Source organism: Dromaius novaehollandiae, chromosome 18 (genome assembly GCF_036370855.1).
Source record: "Dromaius novaehollandiae isolate bDroNov1 chromosome 18, bDroNov1.hap1, whole genome shotgun sequence".
Taxonomy (NCBI): domain Eukaryota; kingdom Metazoa; phylum Chordata; class Aves; order Casuariiformes; family Dromaiidae; genus Dromaius; species Dromaius novaehollandiae.
In genome coordinates, this window is record NC_088115.1 from 8,341,867 (window position 1) to 8,366,673 (window position 24,807).

At 64.5% G+C, this 24,807-nt stretch overlaps 2 protein-coding genes across 6 annotated transcripts; one reads left to right on the forward strand and one right to left on the reverse strand.

Moving 5' to 3' along the window:
• Positions 1–29: 29 nt before the first annotated feature.
• QRICH2 (glutamine rich 2) lies at positions 30–16,044 on the forward strand. 5 transcript variants are annotated; one of them, XM_064522554.1, is made up of 20 exons: positions 30–86; positions 354–853; positions 2,913–3,017; positions 3,425–3,496; positions 4,621–5,881; positions 6,333–6,442; positions 6,880–6,980; positions 7,251–7,365; positions 7,537–7,788; positions 8,891–9,016; positions 9,122–9,196; positions 9,623–9,787; positions 10,329–10,450; positions 11,790–11,855; positions 11,962–12,063; positions 12,318–12,515; positions 12,612–12,768; positions 13,325–13,409; positions 13,506–13,624; positions 13,713–16,044. In XM_064522554.1, the coding sequence occupies exons 2-19, from the start codon at positions 401–403 to the stop codon at positions 13,604–13,606; spliced, it is 3,666 nt and encodes a 1,221-aa protein (XP_064378624.1). In that variant the 5' UTR covers positions 30–86; positions 354–400; the 3' UTR covers positions 13,607–13,624; positions 13,713–16,044. The 5 variants fall into 5 exon arrangements, with proteins under 5 accessions (XP_064378624.1, XP_064378623.1, XP_064378625.1 ...); XM_064522553.1 differs by lacking the exon at positions 30–86 and having other exon boundaries at positions 177–853; XM_064522555.1 differs by lacking the exon at positions 30–86 and having other exon boundaries at positions 177–853; positions 8,894–9,016.
• Positions 15,927–24,017, reverse strand: UBALD2 (UBA like domain containing 2). Its single transcript, XM_064522558.1, has 3 exons — positions 23,615–24,017; positions 22,917–22,979; positions 15,927–17,173 (listed from the first exon to the last, which is right to left on the reverse strand). The coding sequence occupies exons 1-3, from the start codon at positions 23,732–23,734 to the stop codon at positions 16,853–16,855; spliced, it is 504 nt and encodes a 167-aa protein (XP_064378628.1). The 5' UTR covers positions 23,735–24,017; the 3' UTR covers positions 15,927–16,852.
• Positions 24,018–24,807: the final 790 nt, after the last annotated feature.

The window sequence follows — 24,807 nt, forward strand, 5'->3', positions numbered from 1 at the left end:
GGGGCGGCCAATGGGGAGGGGGCGGGGGCGGGCTCAGAGCGCGGGGCGGGGCTGGCGGGGCGCGGCGCGGGGTGGCTGCCGGCGGGGTGCGGGGCCGGGAGGACCCGGGGGGACCGAGGGGACCGGGGGGGGGGCCGGGGCCAGGGGCGGCCGGACCCTGCCGGCGGGGGGAGGCGGGAAGGAGCCCCCCAGCCGGAAAACCTTGCCCTCGCCGGGGCATCCCCATCAGTTTGGATGGGGTTTAACCAATTTCCCTTGGGTTTGTGGCGAGGAGGAGGAGGAGGAGGAAGGCTGGGGGGTCCGTCCTGACCCGCTCCGAGTTGAAACCCTTTATTTCTCCCCCCACACAAAAGGTCGCGCTCTGAATTTTTAATACAAGAAGGCACAGCGGGAGGCGGCGATGGCGCAGATCAGCCTGCGGGAGCTGGTGGACCTCGCCATCGGGATGCCCGAGGTCGGAGCCGTCAACTTCAACGCCCTCCACAGCCTGCTGCACGCCATCCTGCAGCACCTCGGCCTGCAGGACGTCAAGACGGAGATGCAGGAGCAGAGCCCGAAGCCTCTCCTGGCGCCCGCGCCTCCGCCGGAGAGGGCCCAGCTCTTGGAGAAGGAGAAACCTCCCTACGACAGCCTGGAGAAGAAGGTGGTCGGGGTGGAGGCCCAGCTCCAGGGCATGGGCCAGCAGCTCCAGGACCTGGAGAAGCAGATGGCCACCCTGGAGAAGTTGCCTTCTGGGACGGACCTGCTGGAGAGGACCAAGAGCAGCTCGCAGGCCACCTCCGTGGTGGCCGACATGTGGCAGATGATGCAGATGAAGAAGAAGATCGAAGCTAATGAGAACGGCGTCTCCAAGGTAAAAGCTTGCTTGAAACAGGGCTCCAGGAGCCCCTGCTAAGGAGACCTGGGCAGCAAGGCCGTCCAGAAAGCACCAGGGCGAGGCCACTCGATCCTCCCTGGCTCCTGTTTTATCTGCCCTGCTCTTATCCCCACGAGACACTTCTCCTTTCCCTGCCGTCTACGCTGCTGTTTAACTGTCCTTCAAACCCAGCCCAACCCAGACCTCGCCGGAGCAGCAGCTCTGTCGCTGACTGATCTCCAGGGCTTGGGGTGAGCCACCTCCTCCCCCGGCTCTCCCACCGCCTGGCGCTGGGCTCGGCGTCCCCGTTTGACCGAAGGTTTGGGATGCTCACGCGGGAAAGGCTGGGCCCGGCAGGAGGTGGAGGGAAGCGGGGCGTTCTGACAGCGGGCAGTTTGGGTTAGAGCTGAACCGTGAGAAGGGGAAATGCTGTTGCGAAAGCCGGGGCTCCTGCTCGTTGCCTCTCGCCCATCTCACGTGCTGAGATTTACCCTGGGGTCATGAGTTAACTCGTTTTCCAGGCATGACCCAGGGGAAAAGCACAGATGGCAACGGAAAAGCCTGTTATGTGGTTCTGGTTACGTCTCTGACTGGTTGCAGGAATGTTATAAAAGCTTTTCCAAGCCAATTATTTCCCTGGCAGCAGTAAGGAAAGACCTTGATTGCTGCTGCTGAATTAGAGTTGGGGCCAGAGAAGGCCCCGTCCCTGCTCGATGTCTGTCACGGTTTTGATAACGGGCCCTTCTCATGTTCATCCCTCCTCTCTTCTGCCTGGCCACGGCCAAGCCTGCCTCGTCCTTGGAGCTGTTACGCTCCTTGGTAAAAGATCCTTGCAGCAGGCAGCGGTGAAATCCGAGCTCACCCGGTGTTGCGAGTCGTGTTGGGCTTTGCTGAGGGAACGGGGTGGAGTTTCAGGGAGGAAGAGCTGGGATCGAAATGCTGCTTCCAGTTGTGCTGTGTCCTTCCTGCGTTACCTTTAGAGAGTCCTTATGGGTCTGATCCAGTTCTTCCTCAAAAGCGCCAAGTGCACGTAGGTCCCGTTCACTCCCAGGGGTGGGTTTCTCAGCCCTGGCTGCTCTCTCCTTCCCTCTGTTCCCCCCATAAGCTGCAGGCAATGTACCTGGTCTTTTGGGGTTATTGAGAGGCTCAGTGAGCACTTGATGGTCCTGATCTCCAATTGCAAATCCCCACGTGTCGCTGGAGGATCCCCTCTGATGTCCAAGGTGGACCTTCCCCCAAGGTTACCATTGTCTCCCCCATTTGAGCATGACTTTGAATGCTGCCATGGCGGGTAGAAGGTGCCACTGAGTGAGCCGGTGGCCCCAGGATGGGGATCAGCTGGAGGAAGACAGCCTGTCTCCAGGAAGGGCCCTGGGGTCACAGTCTGGCCCTGGCTCTGCAGCAGCGAGGCCAGAGCAAGACCCTAGCGAGCTGCCGTGCCGTGGGCTGGCACATCTGGAGGAAAACACTGGTGCCACATCTGTGCAGAGGTTGTCCCCAAAGCGGGGGACATGACCCCAGGGAGGCCCTGGCACGGAGCAGGCAGCTCCCGCACCCGCCCGGCCTCGGGGCATGTCCGAGCTTGATCTCTCCTCGCTTCGGTGGATGCGGTTGCTGGTCCCCTGGCAGGCTGCATCCGAGGCGGGGGCAGCGTCTCTTTGCCCTTTGGATTAGCTTCAGCAGCCTTGCGTTAAGCCTGGCACAGGCAGGCAAGGGGCAGGCAGGTCTGGATTTGTCCCTGCTGACATGGCCTGTCCAATGGCCCCTGCTGGTGCCCAGCTCCCCTGGGGAGGGTGCCAGGTCACTGGGGAGCTGCTCTCCCTTCTCCCTGCCCTCAGCCTTTGAAGGTGGGATAAATCCCCCCATACGGGGTCAACCAGCCTAGCCGGGTCCACCTCTTGGCACAGCCGGTTGGATCCCCGTTATCTCCTTGCTTTCTGCAAACCGAAGCAGGGGGTAAAGGGGCTGGGAGGGAGCAGAGCCGTCGCCTTCCTCGCGCAGCCCGGCTGCCTCCCGAGCGGCCTCGCCAGGCTCACCCGCCTCCTCTCCCTTCCAGGCCATGGCTCTCTTCCAGGATCTCCTCACCGAGATGAGCGGGGTGAAGACGACCCAGCTCCACGTGGAGGAGGACATCGAAAGGATCAAGGAGCTGCTGGGATCGGTGAGCCGGTGCCGGTGCCCGCAGGATGGGGCTGAGCCAGCTCCTCCGTCCCTGCACCTCTCCGCGTAGCTGCACCGCCGCGCGCAGCCCAGCTCGGCCCCACGGGAGCGCTTGGGAAGGGGTGTCCCCCGTGCGAGGACACTGCGGTGGGAGCCCACCAGCCTTGGGGGACGTGGCTGGGAGGAGAAGCTGCCCCAAAGGGATGTTAATGCATTTTTTAAAATTAAAACGTGTGGATGCTGGGAAGGAGCGGAGATAGGGATCTCCCTAACAAAACACAGCTCCATTCCCCCAGGCGCATCTCTATATAGTGTTTCTCTGTTTCGTGCCTAAGTTAATTTGCAGGTGCCTCCTTTAAATCCACCTCCCTCTGCTCACACATCCTCTCTCTCCTTGCCCCTCTCCAGGTGACGTCCCGGGATGCCACCAGCCAGCCGCCGGGCCTGCTCCGTGACCAGGCGAGGCCGGACAGGGACACGGTACGTCCACGAGTGCGGCTGCGTGGTGGTGCATCCCCGTGCTGTCCCTCGCTTTGCAAACAGGAGCTTTGCTGGTCCCTGTAGCTTCCCCTCTTCTGCTTCTCCCTTCCCTCGCTCCTCCAGGAGAGTGACCCCCCCCCAGCTCCCCTCCATCAGGGCATGATCCTGAGTGGAGCTGAGCAATGCTGTCGGGAGGTTTGGAGCAGCAGCCGGAGGGGGTTTGCATCCGCCACGCAGCTGTGGAGCTCCTTGCCGCAGGCTGGTGCATGTACTGAATGTTTGCATGCGCCGAAAATCACCTGGACACCGTTGCAGGAGACAAATCCATCCAGGGACACATCTCTGGAGGGTTTTGGTGGAGGCTTCGCTAGGCGCTTGCCCTGCTCTTCCCTGCACATCGCAGTCAGAGAGGGGATGCAGGCGCAGATGGGCGCAGGGCAGCTCTTCTGCTCCTCATTTACGGTTTCAGTGTTTTCTGTTCAGAAAAGGCCACATTTAGAGCAGCAGGCACTGTTGCCTCCCTGAAGGCCTAGCTGCATGGACAGCCCGTGACAGCCCGCTCATGGGCACATGAGCGGCAGACACCGCGGGGGTGACCATGTAACACCTGTGTCCTTGCTCACTGCCAGGCAGGACACCCCCTCGCCCACTTGTCAAGGGCTCGGTGGGCAGGAGCTGGCATGCTCCAGGGCGCGTGGGAGCGATGCCAGGGCAGATCCAGGCATTTGGCACCGCGAGGTGCCAGGAACCCTGCGTTTTTCAGATCCCAGCTGGGGCTGCTGCTCCTGAAGCACAGCTGGGGCCCGTGGGTAGGGAAACGGGTCTGGTCCAGCAGGTCTGATCCCATCGCTAGAGGAAAAATGGTTTGCCATCATGTAAGATGGATTCAGTAGGGTGTTTTCTGATCCCCTGGATCACCTGCTGAAATGACTCTGGGCTTTGGGCTCTTGTGAACTCCTTGTGTGCTGCTGAGTTTGGCTCCGTGAGAGGCGGTTTGGGGCCAGGGCTGGGGGTGCTGCTGGCAGGGCTCGGCCTGGCATGAGATGGGAGCTGCCCTCACCACCACCGTTGCTGGAGGTTGGAGCCTGCCCGTAACCTTGCTTCCTTTTTCCTTTTGTTTCCAGGAGGCCAAAAAGGGCCACTCGTCCCCTGGCGAGCCCCCCGGTGCGGCTGCTGAGGCCTCGGGGATCCAGCCCAGCCCCAGGGAGGGGACTCCAGGGATGCAGCCTGACTCCCGGGAGATGCGAGCAGGGATGCCGGGAGCGCCAGCCACCCGGACGGGCCCTCCCGCAGATGGGACAAGGGCTTCTGACGCCGGTGCCAGCACCCCGGCTGCACAACCAGGGTCCCCTGACACTGGGGCCACCATCCCAGGGGCACAGCCAGTGGCCCCTGGCACCCAGACCACCATCCCAGGGGCACAGCCAGGGGCCCTGGGCACCCAGACCACCATCCCAGGGACACAGCCAGGGGCCCCTGGCACCCAGACCACCATCCCAGGGGCACAGCCAGGGGCCCCTGGCACCCAGACCGCCATCCCAGGGACACAGCCAGGGGCCCCTGGCACCCAGACCGCCATCCCAGGGACACAGCCAGGGGCCCCTGGCACCCAGACCACCATCCCAGGGGCACAACCAGGGGCCCCTGGCACCCAGACCGCCATCCCAGGGACACAACCAGGGTCCTCGGGCACCCAGACCACTGTCCCAGGGGCACAGTCAGGGTCCCCTGGCACTGGGGCCACTGTCTCAGGGACACGGCCAGGGGCCCCTGGCACCCAGGCCACCATTGCAGGGACACAGCCAGGGTCCCCTGGCACTGGGGCCACCGTCTCAGGGACACAGCCAGGGTCCCCTGGCACTGGGGCCACCATCCCAGGGACACAGCCAGCACCACCAGGGGTCCAAGCAGGAGGTGCAGGAGTTCAGCCAAGGCCCCTTGGCAGCAGACCCAGCCTTCCTGACGCTCGGACGGTCCCCCCTGAAGCCAGACTCGGTGCTCCGGGGGCACAGACCGATGCTCCGAGCCCTGAGGAGGGCCGTGAGGCTTTGCCCAGCACACGGGGTGCCCCAGCAGGCTCCCCCGCAGCCCAGCGTGGCCCCCCGACAGCAGACCCCACTGCTACAGCCCACCAGCCGGAGACCCCCTCCAGCACAGACGCCAGGACCACGTCCTCTTCACAAGAGAGGGACATGGTGGCCCTGCCCCGGGGGCCCGCGGGCTCACCCAGCGCCTCCGACCGCCACGCGGAGCCGGAGGCTCTCCGCCAGGTCGGGCAGCTCAGCAGCCTCTACGCAGCCTTGAAGGAGCAGGTGGCCCAGCTGGAGCTGACCAAGTGCGACCGAGCCGAGCTCGAGAAGCTGCGTCTGCTCTTCATGGAGGCAGGTAGGGAGCCCTCCGGGGGCCGGGCAGCGAGGGGCACGTGGGGCAGGTTGGACGTGGCGGGGAGCCTGTGCCCTGGTGCTGGGGTGTCCTGTTGGCTGTGATCCCTGGGAGGAGCAGGGCTCTTTGCAGACTCGGAGTCTCGGAGCAGCCCTCTGGCAGGTGGTGGGTGCCCATCTCCCGGGGTCTGCCCAGGGCCCTGATCCCACCACTGGGCCTTTGCTCTCGTTGGGATTGTTTCAGTGCGTGGTACCTCTGAGTCCTCGCCTCAAAGCAATCCCCCAGTTTGGCCAACGTCTGGACTTGCTGGGGTTGGAGGGATGAACTGGGGAGCTGGCAAGGGAATTTCTCCAGCGGTGGCTTGGGAAATCCTGAGCATGTCGTGCAGTCGGGTTAGTCACACCCGGAGGCTGACTCCAAGCGAAGCCCCCTCACCAATGGCGCCTTCCCTTAGGCCACATCTCTCTAGACCAGAAGAGCAGGCCCAGCATCCTGGATGACCTCCTGGACCGGGTGGCCTCTCTGCAGACCGTGGCCAGCGACCTGCAAGGTGAAAAGGCAAAGGTGAGGGGACAGCAATGCCACCGCCAACCCTGTCCACTCGGCTGCGAGCGTTCCCCAGAGTGGGGACATCGGTCATGATGGTGAAAGGCCTGGCTGTGGTGGGGGAGGTGGGCAGATAGTTGGAAGGAAATTCAGACCTGGACCGTGGAGGTTTCCGTGGGGTGGAAACCGCTCTGAGTGGTTTCTGTGGGGCTGGCGGTGGTCCTTTCACCCTGTGGCCCTTAGAGTGGGGAGCTGGGTGCGGAACGGACCCTGGTGCAGGACAGCTGGACGCAGAAGGTGACGGTCAGGCCCCAAGAGTCCGGCGATGTCCATTGGTGCCAGGGCTGCTTTAGGCCAGGAGGAGGAGGTTGAGCAGGGACAGGGTGGCCAAGCCACCATCGTGGGGGACCGTGCAGGGCCAGCGCCCCCGCCCTGCGCCCTGACACCATTCCCAGATCAAACAGCTGCAGAACGTCGTTGAAAGGATGGCGGTGCCAGGAGCCGACCAGAAAGCGGAGGGCACCAACCAGATAAACCTGCAGTTAGGCTGTCTCAGGTAAAAGAAAGCCAGAAGGTTTCCTATACCCTGCCCTGGACTTGCCCTCGGGGCTGGAAGGGAGCCCTGGGCACAAGGGGGCACGGCTGAGCCGGTCCCCTGAGTGGCGGGTGCTGCCTGGGTGCTGGCCGGGCCCTGGGTGCTCAGGGGTGCCAGAGCCGCAGGTTGTGGCCGGGCTGGTGGGGCTGAGCCGCTCTGGGCTCAGGGGGGATTTCGGTGCCCCCCTCTCTGACGTGACCCTGCTCATCACCCCGCTGCGTCACCGACCAGGTCCACGGTGCAAGAGATAGAGAAGGAGCTGAAGGAGCTGAGAGTGAAGCAGGACGGGGCCAAAGCCAAACTGGAGCAGTCTGTGACTGATGTGGCCGACCACCTGCAGGAGCAGGTCGGGGACCGGAGGGGCTGCGTTCCCGTCAGAGCTGTCTCAGTGCCTCCCGCATCCTCGCTTCAACCTGCCAGGCTGCTCCGTCTGCCACTGGCACAGGGTCAGCAGCATCTGGGCTCCCTGGCCGCTGCCATCCCGTCTCAAAGCCAATTCCCTGTCCCTTTGCTCCAGCTGGACAAGCTGAGGTCTGTCATGGAGAACACGATGGCCTCGTCTCCGGCCTTGCTGTCGATGAGCGTGCCAGCGAGCCTGGAGCTGAGGCAAGAGGAGGTGCAGGCCACGTGCCCGGCCTGCAGCCTGGACGTCAGCGAGCAGGTCAGGCAGCTCTTCCAGCGCTACGAGCAGCTCCAGCACTTGGTTAACTCCTTCATGGCGCGGCAGGCGGAGATCAAGGCAGCGAGGCAGCTGCCAGCGAGGAACCAGGTAGGGAAATGCCAGCATGGCGTAGCACAGGGCTTGGAAGGGGCTGCCAGGATCCTTGGGATCCTTTTTTGCTTTACTACAGGGGAGTCCCTCACTGCTCCCCAAGGTGCTTCACATCTGGGTGCTTGTCAAAGCCAACAGCGTTGAAGGCAACAAAAGCCTTAGGGCAAATGTTGTCCTCGTGTCACCAACAGCTCATGGTCACGGGCTGAGAAACGTGGGTCCGGTCCCCCCTCTGCTCACAGCAGGGTCATCTCTAACCTGGCCGGCTGCTCGGCTGTAGCTGAGGATGGCTTCATGGGGCAGGAGGAGAGCAGGACACGGAGGGTTTTGGTGGCACTGGAAGGGGCTCTAGTTAGGGATGGTTATGCCCATCCGAGGTGTGAGGATGTCGCCCTGTGCGGTTGTGGGTCTGAGCAGCTAGTGGCAGCTCTTGGCGCAGATGTTTAGAGGGACATCGCCAGTATCCATCCTTCGACACAGAGGACGAGCAGGCTCTGGGCTGCTCTGGCAGGTCCCAACAAACAGCCCATGATAGAGGCGAGGAAAACCGCACCGCAGGGAGTGTCAGGCTGCCGCGGTGCCTCCCAGTGTGCTGCAAGGACATGCCAGTGCCATGCCGGGCATCCCAGTCTCAGGCTAGTCTGGGTGCTGCACGGGCCAGGCTGGATGCTGGTGTCCTCTTTCTCCACAGTCCCTTACAGATTTCAGTGCCTCGGGTCCCCACCTTGTGACCAGAGACAAAAGTCCTCCCTTGAGCTGGTTTCTCAGGAGCGGTTTTCCAGAGGCATTTGTGTTTGGGTGGCAGGGGAAGCTGCAGGGGCTGGGGGAACAACGCTCCTGTTCAGGCTGCTGTGGTCCTTGCCACGGGGGTGACATTGGCAGCATGCTCTGTGCCTCAGCGTGACCCATGTCCCCAGCTCCAGGCAGGCAGGGAAGCGCCTGGCCTGGTGGTCACTGGGTTGGAGGTCGTGGGGTGACTGGTGCCTGGGTGATTTGTAGGGATCAGACCCTCTGCCCCATGCCATGCCTGCCTGCTTCTCCCCATGGGGCAGCGAGCAACCCGTCGCACAGCGCTGTGTTGTTGTCTCCCTCCACGAAGCAGGATGAGGTACTTCTGAAGCACATCCAGGCCACCATCCTGCAGGTGCAAGCGGATTGTGAGAAGCTTAACTTCATCACAGGGGATCTCGTGGATGGCCATCGCCAGAAGCAGAAAGATATCGAAGTGGGTGGTATCAGCCCCCTCCAGATAGGAGCATCTTCCAGGCAGACCCTAGGCCCTCTAATGCCATGGCTGGGCTTCATCTTTGGGTGTCTTCTGTGTTTAAAGGCTCTGTTCCAGTCCCTGGAGAAGTTGGAAAAGGAGAAAGCAGACAGGGAGGATCTGGTGACGGAAATCAATGTGGTAAGATGTCAAAAGGACCTAGCGTCAGCCAAGGCGGTCATAGGCACCAGGACAAATGCACATGGGCCTTTGGGTGCTCAGCGACAGAAGTAGCCTAGAGGCTACCTGGGGAGGGGGCAGGGGAAGGAGGATTTCCAGACCTGCCGCAGGTCCCTCGCTAAGTCGCTCCCCCACGCCGTGCCTCCCTTGGGCAGGCGCTGGTGGCACTAACCCCGCAGAGGGGGAGCGGTGAGTCGGGCCATGCGCCTTTGGACTCACCACCATCCTCAGGACCTTGCAGTGCCCCAGGGCAGGGCCAGCCCTGCGAGGAGACGGCTGAGGAGAGAAAGGCTGGGACACACTGTTCTCTGCCAGGCACTGCAGTTCTACCCTTCCTCTTCACCTCAGCCCCTTCTCCATCACTCTCCTTTCCTTCCCCTTCGCTAGAAAGCAGACAAAGCCGCCCTGGCTGGCAAAGTCAGTCGCACTCAGTTCGATGCCACCATGGAGCACCTGAATAAGATGATTCAGGACATGCTGGACAGGGTCACGGGTCAGGAGCAGGATTGGCACCAAATCCAACAAAAGCTCGTAGAAGAGATGGACTCCAAGGTAAAGTGTGGCTGAGAGGCAGCCTCCTGCCAGCCCTCGCAGAGGAAAAACCTCTGCTGGGTTTGTACCGGGGCCAGATGCTGTTTCTACCAGAAGTACTGGTGCTCCGTGCACGACTTTGTTCTCGTTTTCCTGCACTTGTAAGCAAAGGGACCGCTCTCAACCTTGTCTCCTGCTCTACCACACCCCTTTGCTTTTGGATTTGCACCGTGCAGATCCAGAAGGCTTTTTCCTGCAATGTGCCCTCCTGCCAGCTTTTTTGGAGGTGTCTGTCCTGCCCCAAAAAGCTGTTAACCCCGTCAGTGAGGGGGGCAGAAGGGCTTCCCGCGGTGGGAAGAGCACCGGCAGGCTACGCTGCTCACTTGGCTGCATTTCACCCCCTGTAGACCCCTCTGCAAATTGCCCGGGGGACGTCCCCGTGTCTCGCTCACGCGGGTCCCTGCTTCCACCACGTCGGTCCCTCGACAGCCTCGGGGGCCGCGGCGGTGCGGCCGGCGGCGCGGGCTGCGGGCGGCTCGCTGAGGTCCCGTCCTGTCCGCAGCTGGACCGCCTGGAGCTGACGCCGTTCCGCCAGCGGCTGGAGGAGCGCTGGAAAACCCTCCTGAAGCAGCTCCAGGAGAAGGCGCCGCGGACGGAGGCCGACGACGCGGCTGGGATTAGGAAGTACGTACGGGAGCGGGGCCGGGGGACGCGGGTGGCAGCGGGGGCGAGGCGAGCGCGGGCGGCGTGGGCAGGGGCTGAGCTGCCGGGGCAGGATCCCGGGCAGGCTGCAACCCCCGCGGGCTCGCTGCTCCCCAGCCTTGAACTTGCAAGATTAAAGCGAGCGAGCTCACGCCTACGCGCGTTTCATCCCTGCCTTGCACCGTGTCCCCGGGGGTTCGTTCCACCCTGGAGCCGAACCGATTTAACGAGTGTGACTTTGTCATGCAATAATGATGCTCACGTAATAGCTGGGCCTCCCGGCTCCGGCTCATCTCCTCAAACCAGTAGTGAGCAACAGGTTCCCGGTCGGTTTAGGAGAACACTCACACCCTCAGTTTTAAGGAAAAAGCCTGCAGCTATCGCGGTGTTGCAGCAGCGGGACTGGAGCGTTGCAGCATGCTGCGGCGGTGGCGCGCGTTGGCACGGCCACTGTTGAAGCAAGGGCATCGGAAAGGCGCTGCGCGGCCGTGGGCACGCCGAGGCGAGGGGCACCTCCGGCACCCCGCCACAGGGGCAGCCCTCGCCCAGGCCAAAACCAGGTCCAGCTCGGAGGGGAGAGACCCAACGTTGCAGCTGAGAGAGGCGGAGGCTTTGCTGCTGCTTGAGAGCAAGAGAGGAGCTGCATGGTGCAATCGCAGCGGGGCAGATGGACTCTGGATTTGTGCTTTTCTCACCCCGTTTCGTTGCATGCTGCAATAAAGCGGCCCTCAAGCCTCCTTGCTGCCTCAGTTCACCCCATCAGTTGCAACCCGAGTCGCTCCGGGAGATGCACTGGTGCTTGCAGATGCTTTGAGACCCGAGGAGGAGAGCCCTGGCGGCTGCCCCACACTAACCTAGCCCTGCTCTCAGACATGTTGCAAGCAGGATCGGAGCCGGGTTCCCGGGCGCCCGCGTGCAAACGTCGCACGGGGCCATTAACAGGGACAAGGCTGTGAGGGAGGTGTCATCGCATGGGGCTCAAAATAGAGAGGCGGTGCGAGGGCTGGCTGCTGCGCGGAGGGAAAGTCGGTCGTCCGGGGACGTCAATCCCGCGCCGGAGCTGTGCTTTTACGCCAGCCAGGATCCATCCGTCCCGGCGTTTGCCGGGCAAATCACTCCTTCTGCCCATGCCAGCCCCCAGCGTCTGCACCCCGCGGCGGTGGGGTTTCTAAGGATGTTCCCTCCGTCCTGTGGATTCTCTGGTGCCTAATAGCAGCCAGTGCCTTGCTCCTGCCTCCGAGCCCCTTCCTGCGCGGTCTCCGCACTGGCGAGGCTTCGTCCCGCTTGCCGGCAGCTCCCCGAGCCCTTTTCTCCTCCGCAGGCAGCTGCTGGCTCATTTCCACTGCGTCTCCTGCGACAGGTCCCTCAACATGCTGGTGCCTGGCCCGTAAGTAGCCTTGCAATCACCCCCCCCCCCAAGGAGGGGGCCGGGGTCTGTCGCTGCCCCGGGGGGGGAATCTTCCCCGACAGGCGGCTGCCGCCCCGCTCCGCAGGCACGTCCTGGCCATCCCGTCCATGCCGGCGTTGCCCTCGCGCCACTCGCTGCGGCCCCACACCGTCTTCGAGCTGGAGCAGATGCGGCAGCACGGCCGCAGGTAGGGCACCGAGGCCGCATGCCATGAGTTGTGTCCGGTCTCAGCCTGACGCCTGGGGTGGGAGGTGCCACATGCGAAACAAGTCCCCCAAATTAAGATCTGCCCCATGCTGCAGAGACAGCTCCACGGGGACCCGCTGCGTCCGGGCGGGCGCATCCCGTCTGGAGCCGCTGCTCCGTGGGGTGCTGCTGCGGCCGCCCCACGGCGTGTCCCCGTCACCCCCCTGCTCCGTCGCGGCTCTTCCCTCCCTGCAGCCTGCGCTGGGGCCCGGCCGGGCTTCCCTCGCCCCTGGACGCCCTGCTGCTGGAGCGGGGCGCGCGGAGCCCGCGCTGCACCCACGAATGGATGAGCAGGGACACAGAGAAGGTGCAGCTCCACGACGGTGCCGGAGCCAGCAGCCAGATGATCAGGGACCTGCTGCAGCTGCCATGCCTCAGCCCCGTGCCCCCCCGGTATGAGAGGGCCCTGCCCGCCGCGGCCACCCCCCCCCCCCGCCTGCCTGCGGGGCCGGTGGTGGGTGCTGAGCCCCGCCGTGCCCCGTCCCACAGCGAGCGGGCGGCCGAGTGCGGGTACCCGAGCGTGCCGCGGCACTGCGGGGGCCGGCACACCCTCATCCACCCGCTGCAGCGCTGCGCCCGCCGCCAGCTCCTCGCGCGTGCCATCCCCGGGCACCCCGAGCCCGGCCCCGCGCCCGCGCCGGCCAAGGTAGGCACCGGCCTGGGGAGCCGCTGGGGCAGATCCTGCTCTTGCAGAGCACCAAAACGCCGGTTATTTCCACTCTGTCCTTGCAAGCTGCTCTGTGCCACGCTCGGCTGTGCTGCTGCACTGCTTTCGGGGCTGGGCTTGTGCTCAAGGCCCACGCAGGGCACTGAAGCCACACACGTGTGATGAGTTGTGGCTGGTCTCAGCCTTGAGAGCAGCCCGTGCCCTTTCGGAGGGGACGCAGAGGAGCCCAGCTGGGCTCAGCCCGCCTGGGAAGGCGCCGGATCCCGGCTCTCGGGGCAAGACCGGCCGGGCGCTTTCCTAACGCGGCGCGTGCTCCTCCGCTGGGTACCCGGGGACGAGGGCAGGGCAGGCACGAGGCGGGGTGTCCTCAAACCAGCCACCTCCGCTGTGCCCTGCCACTTGGGGGGAGCTGCCGTGGGGCCCCTCGCTGGAACGGGAGCGTCAGGGGGGGCCGGGAACCCCGCGGAGCCCCACGGCGCCCGGCCGGGTGCTGCGAGGGGGCTTTGGGTGCCGCCGTGCCTTTCCCTCCCCGCAGGACGAGGTGGAGCTCCTGGGCCAGGACGGGCACGTCTACAAGGGCCGGCGGGACGTGCGGCTGCCCGCCATTGCCAGCAAGGACGGTCAGGCCAGGACTTGGGGGGGGATCCGGCGGGCTGGGTCCTCCCTCCCCGTCTCACCCCTCTCTCCCGCCCCGTCTCACCCCTCTCTCCCGCCAGGGTCCCTGAAGAAGGCGGCCGCGCTCTCCCGCGCCTCGTCCCACGGGCCGTGGGGCGCCCAGGACGCCGGCAGCCCCCCCCTCGGCCCCGGAGCGCCCTGACCCCGCGCAGTGCCCCGGGTACGGCCCCCCACCACGGCGGTGGCGGGCTGGGGGGGCTTGTGGCATCCCCCCACCACCATAACCTCTCCGCTTTGCCCCCCCCCAGGTGCCACCGGGTCGCCCGAGGACAGGCCGGCGTCGTCACACGGGCCCCCGACCCACGTTGGCACCCGGAGGGAGCGCTGGCCGAGGCCCTCACCGAGGCGCCGGGCCGGGAAGCCGGGCAATAAAGGGCTCCGGCCTTTTGGCAGCTTTGGGGGTTTAAAACGCTCTGGGGGCGCTCGGCGGGATCCCCTCGGGCAGCGCCGGCCCCCCCCTTTCCCAGCTTTCCGCGAGCGTCGCGACTTCACCCATCGCTCACCACGGCAGAAGCCACCTGTTTATTTGCTTAAACGGCATTTATGGGGCCTGATTTTTTGCCGCGGCGAATGGCAGCTGCTGCGGCCCGGCCGACCTGCCCTCGGTCCGTTTGCTCGGAATAACGCGGGAGCGGTTTGTTTTCCTTGGGGGCAGGGGAAGCACGCGCCCAGGCAGCCCGGCACGGCCGTGCCCCCGCGTCCCCCGGGCTCCCGTCCCACCGCGGCCCTCCCGCCGCCCCGTCGCTTCGCCCAGCCTCCTCTTTTCCCCGGCCGGCTGCGAAAGAGCCACGCTGAGACCTAGCGCACGTCGTGTCACGAGTGACCGGGTGCCGACAGCCGCTGGAAGCAGAGCGGGGCCGGGCCGTGCGGGTGGCAGGCACGGGGCTTCCCCGGGCAACCCGCGAGCGGCCACGTGCCTGCCCGGCCCGCGGGGGCACGCGCCGCTTCCCCTTTCCCCGAAACGCGGCGCGGCGAGGCGGCGTGGGAGGGGGGGCTGGGAGAGCGCGGGGCTGCGGCGAGGCGGCATCTTCCGTGCACTCGTCCGGCGGGGTGCCGGTGCCGTTGCCCCGCTTTCCTCGCTCCAGGGGAGCAAATTTGGGGGATTCGGGGAGAGTGGCCGCATAGGGATGGCCCGGGGCACCCCCTGCCCCTGCACATGGGGCCCAGGCGTCCGGGGAGCTCCCCCTCAGCCCCCAATCTTCCCCCTGCACCCACAGACCCCGTCCCCCATTACCCTGGCCGCTCTCCGAGCGCATCTTCCCGGGATGCTCCCTGCTTTCGGAGGTGGCGGGTGCTAAATGCTGGCTGGGAGGGGGCTCAGCAGTGTCCAGGCTCCCGGACTCCAGTGCAAGGGCTGGGAAAAGCCAGGGCAAACCAGCAGGGCCGGAGCCGGCAAAGGGGGGGCACAGCAGCTCCCGGGCAAGGGCCAGCTGGGCCCAACCCTGCCAAGCACAGGAGCCCACCAGGGAGGGTGGGAGCCCCAGTTCCCCGCAGCCAGCCTGGCCCTCACCCACCTGTGTGTGATTTGGGCAGGGTTGGGCCCAGCTGGGCATTGCCCACAAAAGCAAGAGCCGGCAGCAGCCTCCTCCCTCCCCTGGCCCCGGTGCTGCCGGCTCTGCTGCTCCTGGAGCAGGTGAGTAGCCCCGAGTGGGGGATTTTGTTGCTTCTCATCCCGGAGGATGCGCTGTGCTGGGGCTGCCAGTGTCGGGCTGGCGGCTCTTCCCAGGAAAATGGGGCTTGTGCCCTGGATTTCCCAGTCTCCGGGTGCCCCGTCGCTCATTGGCAGCCCCAGAGCTGCTGCGTTCCCGTTTGGGGCTTGTTTTACCCCAGCTGTGTGTTGCACCCTGGCCGGGTGCTGCCCCACTGTGGGAGCAGGTGTCCGGGAGCAGGGCAAAGCTGTGCCTTCATTTGGTGCCGGCATTAAAGGCTAAATCGGGGGTTTTGGCTTTGCGAGGTCCTGAGCAGAGCGAGGCTGCTCCCATGCTGTATCAGAGGACCGGGCGCAGCGGTGCCCCGGCTCCGGCAGCTCTCCGGCGTGCGTTTTGGGCGAGCTCGGGTAGCTTCTCCCGTGCAATGTTCTCATTAGGTGCTTTTAAAAATAGCAGATCAGAGAAAGAAAACACGGTGTTGGCTGGTGTCGCGTGCCGGAGGGCAGGTTTTGCTTTTTGCGTGCCCGTCTCGGGCACAGCTGCGTTTCGGAGCTGCTGGCGGCGGCAGCCGGAGGGGAGGGTTTGGTCTCGGCGTCGGCAGTGCTGCTTTTCGGCAGGCAGCCTGGGGACCAAGTGCGCTTGAGCCCTGGCCGGGGCAGCAGCCCCCTGAAAGGGGTCCGGGGGCATCGCGGTCCCCTCTGTGGGGACGAGGATGGGGCAGGTCTCGCCCTCGTTCCCAGCCCCTGCTCCGAGGCGCTTCCCCCACCAGAAAGCCGCCTTCCCGGGAAAGAGAAAAAGCAGGAACTGCTGGTGTTAAAAAAGTGATTTTTTTTTTTTATTATTTTTAAATTAATAAAAAACCTTCAACCTGTTTTTGTTGTGTTTTTGTTTTGTTTTTTTTTTTTAAGCAAGATTGATTTGAAAACTAAAAGCCCCCCTCAGCTCCCCCCCTTCCCTCCTCCTCCTCTGGGAAGGGCCTGTGAGCGGTGGCCGCGGGGACGGCGGGGGGGCATCACCTTGTTAAATCACAGCCCCCAGCTCGGCTTCCCGACAGCATCTCTGGGGCAGGGCTGGGCGGCGGCAACGGGGAGGGTCCGGTGAGCGGGATCCCGGGGCGTCTGCGCGGTGAGCCGGGATGAATTTTGGATGCCGAAGGAGGGTCGCTTGGTTTGAGTCACAGCAACGAGCGTCCGGGAAAATCCAGAGCCGCCACCGTCGCGTCGGGGCGCGGGAAGGAGTCGCGTCGCGCAGGCGATGCGCGGCCGGCGCAGCACCGTTGCAGCCAGAGGTGCTGAAAATCCACCGATTTGGTTTTTTTTTTCCTCTTCCCCTCCCTCCCTTTCTTGCATCGCTGGGACCCGGCGCGTTGGAGCGGTGCCGGGGGCCTGCGCGGTGCCCCCCTCCCGCGCGGCGGAGCAGCGCCGCCTCCCAGCCCATCGGCAACCCGTCCGTTGCTCATTCTCTCTGGATTTATATACATTAGATATATTTATATATTATAGTTATATATTAAAAAAAAAAAAAAAAGGAGAAAAGACCAGTTAGCGACTCTCGCAAGGAGGCTGTCGTGGGCCAGTGACCTCCCCCCCACCCCCAGAAAAATAAGAATAAACCCTAGAAAATGATTCCAGTGCGTTTCTCAGGAACCCCCCTGCTCCGGATGCCCTGGCCTGATCTCCCGAACCTTTTCTCTGCCCCCCCAGCCCCGTTGCCCGCCACCCCCCGCCGGCGGCCGAGTCTTATCTCTGCCCGTCCATTGTGGCCACGGCTTTCTGCGGGGGGGCGCCGGGCTGCGGCCCCGGGGGCCAGGCGGGCGCCGGGTGGTGCAGGTGGTGGTGGAGGCCGTGGGCCGTGGGCGACGAGGGCGGCAGCCAGGCGGGCTGGTGGCTGGGGGGCGACGAGGCCCAGAAGGGGCTGAAGCTGCCCGGCGGCGAGCAGGCCATGGAGGTGATGGGGCTGTTGCTGCTCTGGAGGGTTTCGGAGGTCCGCAGCTTGGAGAACATGGCGAGCGCGTCCGGGAAGTTGGGCGGAGTGGCCGGGGTGTTGCTGGGGGTGCACATCTGCGAGGGAAGGAGGAGATGGTGCGTCAGAGCGGTGCGAGAGGAGCGCGGAGCCGGTTTTGGGGCCGGGAGGTGCTGCGGGGAGCTGGGACCTCGCCATCGCCTGGTCCCATCACCAGGCACCAGAGGACCATGGAGCATCCCCATGGGATGCAGGCCCCCACACCCGGACCGGGTAGCACTGGCCCAGGGGATGCTCTGAGCCAAGAGGGGCTGCCGGCATCGGGGGTTGTTTTTGTTAAGAAATTCCCAGGGTTTCACGCTGGCCCGTGCGTGGCTTGGCAGTAAAAGAAAAGAAGCAGAGCGTGGGGGTGTCTCTGGCACTCTCCAAAGGCTGGATGTCCTCCCCGGAGCTGCTCTGCAGCCGGGTCGGCACACGGCTCCAAGCTCTGCGGGGCTGAGCGTGGGAGGCAACAGCAGAGCCGGTATCAATCCCCCTTCCCCAGCTCCGGCACGGAAATTGGTTATCTAAAACGCAACCGGGCTTGCAACCAGGGGGAGGGAAAAGGCGAAGGGGGGCTCCCCTCTGGCTGCGCCTGGGACGGCCCTCGGAAACACCCGCGCCACGCTTGGCCGCTTTCCTCCCTCCGTGCAAGCGCCGTTTTAACACATTTGGCACCGCAGCCAGCGACTTGCAAGCGGACCAAAATAGCCCGGCAGTTTGGTTTCCTTCTTTAGAAAGGAGCCGCTCTGCTCGGGCCCGGGGAAGCGGGCGGCCCCGTGTCGCCCAGCCCCCCCCCCCCCAAGCCAAGTGTGCAACAGGGAGCATCCCGGGAGCAAAGCATCCCGCTGCTGCTGCGAGTTCTCCGGGGCCGCGAACGCGGAGCCGCGGGGGCCAGATTGGCCCCCGCGGCTCCGCGTTCGCGGCCCCGGAGACCTCGCAGCTTCCCCGGGACCGATCCAGCGGGGAAAGGCCCAACATAAGCCAAGCCCAGCAAGCGGTCCCCGGCTCTAGGATGGGCATTTCTCCCTGCTCTGTGTTTTTTTTCCCCCCCTCTCTCACGCTGGCCGGCCCTGCAGCCTTCCAGGGCCAGCAATTCCTCAATTGCAAGGCAGCAACTGCAAAACCCAGCCGTGGTCCGAAGCGCGGGGCAGAGGAGCCGACAGTGGTCCCAGAGCCAAGCCGCGGTGGCTCCCTGCCCAGGGGCCCCTTGGCACCGAGGCCGCTTCGCACGCGCTTAGGAACGGCAGCGAGAGCACTGTGGGGCGGCGGCCGCCCCGCGCCGTTCCCGGTAAGGCCGGTGGCTTCTGCGTATCCGACTAAATTTAGCACCGCCGTCTCCACCTCCTTCCTCGGGGGCCCGTTCGCTCGCTTGCTCGCGCGGTGCCGGCCCTTTTCACGATGAATCTCGCCGCCCACTCACCGCGCGGTCGCAGGCGGAGGAAAATCCGAGCCGGGCGCGCGGCGGGGAGGGGGACGCGCAGCGAGCGCCGGAGCCTCCGGCCCGAGGGAGTCCCGGGGAGTCGCCTCCTCCCGCAAAAGCACCCGAAACGGAGCGGTGGGGAGGGCAAAAACAACCCCCTGCGCGGCCGGGCTGGCTGCCGCCTCCGTGCGCGGGCTTCGCCAGGGCGACGCGGAGGAGCCGGCTCGTGCGCGGCACCGCACCACGGGTTTGGCTGCACGTGCTGGGTTTAAAAATAGCTGCAGCATGTCCAGCGCTGTCCCTAGGGGAGGAACCATCTTGAGGAGCATTTCCCTCCTGCTCGCTGATCCCAGCGAAGCTCCGGCAGGGCGGGAAGCAGACGGGGCACCTCTGCGTGATCGGGTCTAAATTCACCTCGAGTTAACCTGGGCCGGGCTCCGAAGCCCTGGACTTGTGGGACCTGCAGTGAGGGCTTTGCCGCGACGGGCGCGAGGGTCCCCTCCTGCAGCCGACCTCCTGCCAACCCAGCGAGTGCCCAAATTCGTGTTTCGGGATGCACTTCTGTTCTTAAACTTTTCATCCTTTTCCCCTTTTGGGGACGGGGGATGGGAGTGCTTCCAGCGGCGCTCTGCTGCGTTACTCTCCGCAGGCGAAGGTGTTCTTTGGAGAGGCCAAAAGGGCCAGAATCTGCCTTAAACGCACTGAGGGGTGGGAAGAGCTCGATGCCTCCCAGCTCGGCTTTCTGCGGACCCCGTCGCAGAGGGTTCGGCGGCTCCGGCTCTGCCCCGGCCCCCTTGTTCGCGCAGGGTGCCCGTGGCCGCAGTGCAGCTGTGACAGTCCAAAACGACCCAAGGAAGCAGTGTGAGTGGTGGCAACGGGAGATGATCACGGGCAAGCTGCGGTGCTACGGGAGCTTGGAAGCGTCTCCTCCCTCCGGGTTGAAGGTGCCTTTTTAGCGATTTGGGATCAGCAAGACACCTCCGAGAAGGCAGAGCTCCCGCGCCTGCTCCCTCCCGGGGTTTCACCCGAGACGGCCAGGCCTGGCAGCAGGCTGAACACGGGACTGGGGCACTGCGGGCCCCGCGAGCACCCGAATTCGTGTTTCGGGATGTGCCTCTGTTCTTCAACTTCTCATCCTTTTCCCAGGCTGTTTCTGGTAAACGTTGGGATTTAGATAAAACTCCAGCAACGCTGCTCAGAAACGAGTTTTCTGTTCTCAGGGCGTTAACTCCATCGCGTTTTGGGCCTTGTCCCATCGGCAAGCACCTGGCTCGCGGGATGGAGCCGGCTGCGTGTTGGGGCGCTAAGGTGAGAGCAGCAGCGCGAGCCGCGATGTGGGGCCTCGTGCGAGGTGTCCCCACGGCCTCTCCGGCCCCATGGAGAAACCTTCTCCCGGCAGCGCCGGGCCGAGGGCGCTTGACCTTCAAGGGGCGGAGGGGACGGAGCTCCTGCACCGCTATAAGTCTGCAGCAACTCTGTACGGCAACGGGGAAGTGGGACGATGCCAAATTGTTTGTTTGGTAGAGTTACACCCGGCTTTCCCGGCCCTGCAGGACTCCACCTACAAACACAGGAAAAGCAGCTCCTATTCCCAAACGTCCCCGGCGGCCTGGGCCCCCTCCTCCAGCCGGGCCGCGCAGGACGGCCACGATTCGTTCGGTACCGTGGCTCGGCGCCGCCTCGGGCACATCCAGAGCTGAACCTTCACCCGCGGGGCAGATGCCAGCCCGCGCTTAGGTTGTTTCTCAATCCAAGCAATTAAAAAACAAACAAGCGGGGGAGATAAGCGGCCTGCCAGGGCGGCAGGTCCGGTGGCTCTCCCGGCTCCGCAGGGCAGCGCGACGGGACCGACGGAGGCTGCGCCGCTCCGTTGGGTTAACACCGAGGGCCGGGGACATTTCTCCCTCTGCACACCCAGATTTCTGCGGAGCTAATTGCAGGGCTCACCTCAAACGTGCGGCGAGCCAGCTTTTATTTTAACCAGCCTGCGTTTTTGGCTGTATCTGACGAGAGATTTGTTCCAAAAGGGCTCTAACTTCAAGCAACTGTGTTCAAAAAGAAAAATACACACAGCCCAAACACCAGCGCGGGACCGAGGTCGGACGCACTGCTGCAGGGGCACGCAGCTTGGTTTCTGGGGTGTTGTTTGCAGCATTAATTAAAAAATAAATTGCTATATAATTATTGCCTTCCTCCTCCGACACTTTTTTAAGGAGCCGCTCGCAAGTGGTTGCCAGAAGGGTCTGTCCCATTCCAGACCCAACAGCTTCAGCAAGGATCTCTCCAAGATTAACGTGGGGACGCTGCGGGAGCACCTCCTCCCCGCGGGGAAGCAGCCGGCCTGGGAGGCGGCGCGGGGGCGAAGGCGCTTCTCGGAGGTGCAACTTGTTACTGGTTTACTCAGAGCTCTGCTCTCTCTGGCTTTAAAAAGAAATAGAAACTAAGGTTGTAAAGCCCCTCTTCTTAACCTCTGTCCCTGCCACGAGCGGAGCTGCTCGAGGCGTTTTAAGCTGGAGTGAGATCAAGAGACTTGGGGGGGGAATAGCAGCAAAAATGCCAAAAATGCAACAAGGGAATCAGACGAGCGTCTGGGAGAGACGGTTGAACGGTGTTTGTCGCCGTGCGGAGCACAGCTTGTACTGCAAACTCCCTGATTAACGCCTATCTGGCCGGAATGAAAATAAAGCAGGGAGGGGGAGAGAAAAGTTTGTTTTCAACCCAAGGAAGGCCGTGCGAGACGGGTCGGGGATCTGCACGCCGGAGGAGGAGGCAGCAGCGAGGAGCCGCCGATGGAGCGCACCCCCCGCCACCAATCCCATCCCGAAACTCGGCTTCGACCCAGGGCAGAAGCCTCCAGCCCGAGCAACGGGGCCAGCTCTGCTGCGCCAGTTCTCTTGTTTGAGAAACGGGTGTCAAAAATGCTTTGGATGTGAGTGTTTCGGGGCTGAATCGTAATGATTCAGGGCCAACGTTGTGGTGCCTTTTCGTTTAAGGGAAACGAAACAGGTCAGAGGTGGATCTCGATTCACCCTGTTCACAAGGAGTACAAATACCAAGAATCAATGTGTTTCATCACAGCCTGTTTTGCATCAAACTTCCTGTAGCAACCAAGCACTAACTGATTCAAATTGGGAAGGAATCACCCTGCTGAGCTTTTTTTGAATGCTTTCAGGCCTGCAGCTCCTGGCTCCTCTCCCTTCCCTTCTCCGACTGGGAATTCTTTTTTTGCCTTGCGAGATTGATATCTCCCAAGCTTTCCAAAGCACTAGTTCGAACAACTGCAAACTCGGTGAAAGCCTGTCCTCCAGCCACCCGAAAGCCTGTTCGTGGGAATTTTCCAGCTAATTTACAAATAAAAGCTCTAAGACCAGATTTCTACTCCAGTAAAGGAACAAGATAAAAATCTAGTTCCTCTCAGAGGGCCATTGTGTTCCAGCCAGGCTTCTCCCCCCTCCCCAAACACAGGGTTTGGGGCCGGGCAGCTGGGCTAGCGCCAAACTTCTGGCCCTGCCGCCGGCGTGCGGGACCTCGGGCTCCTCTGCGGCTCCTCCTTGCCTAGCGCTATGTTTTTGGGGAGCCGAGACTTGTTCTTCACCGTGCCCAGTACCAGAGGAAAAGGGCACTTTGCTGGAGCACGCAGAGAGCCTCCCTATGCAATAACCCTTATTGCAACACGGGAGAAATTTTGCATCAGAAAAACAAACAAATAAAAGGTTTGCAGCGGGGTAAAGCTGGCGAGGCAGGAACCGGCCCTGCAAAATTAGGTTTCTCCGAGAGACACCCTTCGCTGCTAGAGATTTGGGGCCAGCTACGGACTTCCCGACGGCAGGCGTAAGAAAAGGAAAAAAAAAAAATCGGCTTAGCCTAGATCTGCTCTTTACCCCCGCGCACGGCACGGTTTGATTTCCTCAACGGGAGGGAGGAAGAAAAACAAAACGCCAACAACCCACCCAGAGGAGAAAACTTCCTCCGCTCTGCCAGAGGGACTTGCCCTCGGCCAAGGTCAAGCAGCGCTGGGCGCAGCCGGGCTCGGCGCCGCCGCGGCCCCCCGGGCCCAACTTCCAGCGAGATGCTCGTGGAGACAAACTATTTCCTGGCAGACATTTTAGCTCGTGTTTACATTTGCCGGCTGTGTGTTTCTCCGGTTGCAGAGCAATATGGCTGTCAGAGGAGCTGACAGCTCGGCAGCCCCGGGGCGCCGTCCGGCCCCAGGGGGGCTCGGGGGGGCGGCACGGCCGTGCCGGGGGTTTAAGGGCGCTTTGGGGCTCGCTCCAGGCAGGGAGGGCCGAAGGGGGCCGCGTGGAAGGGCCCCCACGGGGAACCCGGGTGTCGCCGGCGGGCAGGCGCGGGGCGGCGTGCGGGAAGTTTGTCTCACTTACCATCTGGTGGTGGTGGTGGCTGTTGGGAATGTTAGTTTCTTGAAAAAACGCACTCAGAGCGGTCTGCAAAAATAACAATGAGCAACTCGTTAAATCCAGCGGGGAGACAAAGGCGGAAGAAAAACACGGAGGGGCCGAGGGCCGGGGTGGGCGAAAGCGCCGCCGTGTCTTCCTCCCGCGAGCGCACAATGCGGGGCCCCCGCCGCCAGCCCCAAAACGCCCCTTTCTTCCCCCAAACCCGGGCAGAGGCCTCCAAGGGGGGGGGAGGGGTCCCCAACGCCCCCTCCCCCCCGTGTATGGGGGTCCCCGGGGTTTGGTGTCCCCACGTCTGCCCCAGCCCCCCCCCCCCACACACACACACACGCGGGGGGGCTCGGGGCGCCCCCCCCCGCCCCGTGTTTTGGGCTCGGGGCTGCGGGGCCGAGCCGGCAGCTCCGGTTACAGCCCGGGTATAAATAGCCGCGGGAGATTTCCGAGCCGGTTTTTCCTCTCTTCCAGGAGGTTTGGGATGGGGGGGGGCGGGGGGGACAACCCCCCAGCCCCCCACCCGCAGCGGGCCGGGCCCCGGCGGCCCCCAGCGCGGCGCCCACGCGTGTCCGCGGGCCGGGCCTCCCCCCCCTCCCGGGCCCCGCCGCACCAGGGGGAAGCGGGGGAGGGCGGCGCGGGTCCCCGGTCCCCCGTGGGCGCCCCCCACGCACCTCGAACTGCCAGTGGGCCGCCTGCAGGAGCTGCTTGGCCTGGTCGGCGGCGCAGCCGGCCGCCAGCACGAACTGGTTGATCATGACCTGGTGCCGCAGCTCCTCCATGTTCACCGACATGGCGGGGGGGGGGTGCCGGTATTTTTTTTGCGGGGGGGGCGCACGCTGCCGCTCGGCGCGGCCCCGCCGTGGGTGGCCCCGGAGCGCTGCGGGCCGCCCCGCGCCGCGCCGCGCCGCCGACGGTCCCGCGGGCCGGGGGCGGGGCCGGGGGCGGGGCCGCGGGCCGGCCCCCGCGCCCCGCGCGCCCTGATTGGCCGCCGCCGCGCGCCCCGCGCGCCCCGGCCCGGCGGTTCGAATCTTCCAGCTGCCCCCGGCTGTTCCGGCCCGCGCCCCGCCGCCCCCTCCCCTCTCTCCGCCGCCGCCGCCGGAGGAGGCGGCGCCCCTTCCCCATTGGCCGCCGCCTGTGTTTTGGCTGGAGGGGGCGCCGCCATTGGCCGGCCGCCCCGCGAGGGGCGGGGCGTTGTGCGGTGGGGGTCGCAGCCCGGCGGAAGGGCCGTCCCGCTCGCTGATTGGCTGCCGGCCCCTGCTGTTTTGCTACTTGTCTCACAAGAGAGAAGAAGGCGTCTGTGACGTCACGTTCATTGAGGAGCTTCATTGAGAGGCGCGGGGGGCGCCCTGCCGCCGCGGCCCCTCCCCCGCCCGCCCTCCCGCCGCCGCCGCCGCGGCTCTGGGGCGCGAGGCCGCGGTGGGGGCCGCTCCGCGCCGCCGCGGGGCTGCTGGCGGCTCTCCCGGCGCAGGGCAGGGCCCTCCGCGGCGCCCAGCGTGGGGGTCCGCGCCCAGCACCCCCCCGCCGCACGCCGGGAGGCCCCAGGCGGCCGCTCCGTGCCTCAGTTTCCCCGGGGCGAGCCGGGAGCGGCGCTCGCCCAGAGCCCCCCCGTCGCGGAGGAGGGCCGCGGAAGCACCGGGGGGGTTCAAAAGGCTCCCTCAGAGCTCCTATGTTTATTTTTTTTAATATAATGTTTAAAATGCTGGTGAGTCACTGCTTTCGCCAACCGGTGGGAGCCCGGAGCGGAGCTCTCCTCCCCGCCGCGGCCCTCCGCGCCGCCCCGCGACAGCCGCTGGCGCCGGGAAGCGTTTAATTAACGAGAGGAAAGCGGCGGTAAAACCCAACCGAATAAACCGGGGACTTTGCA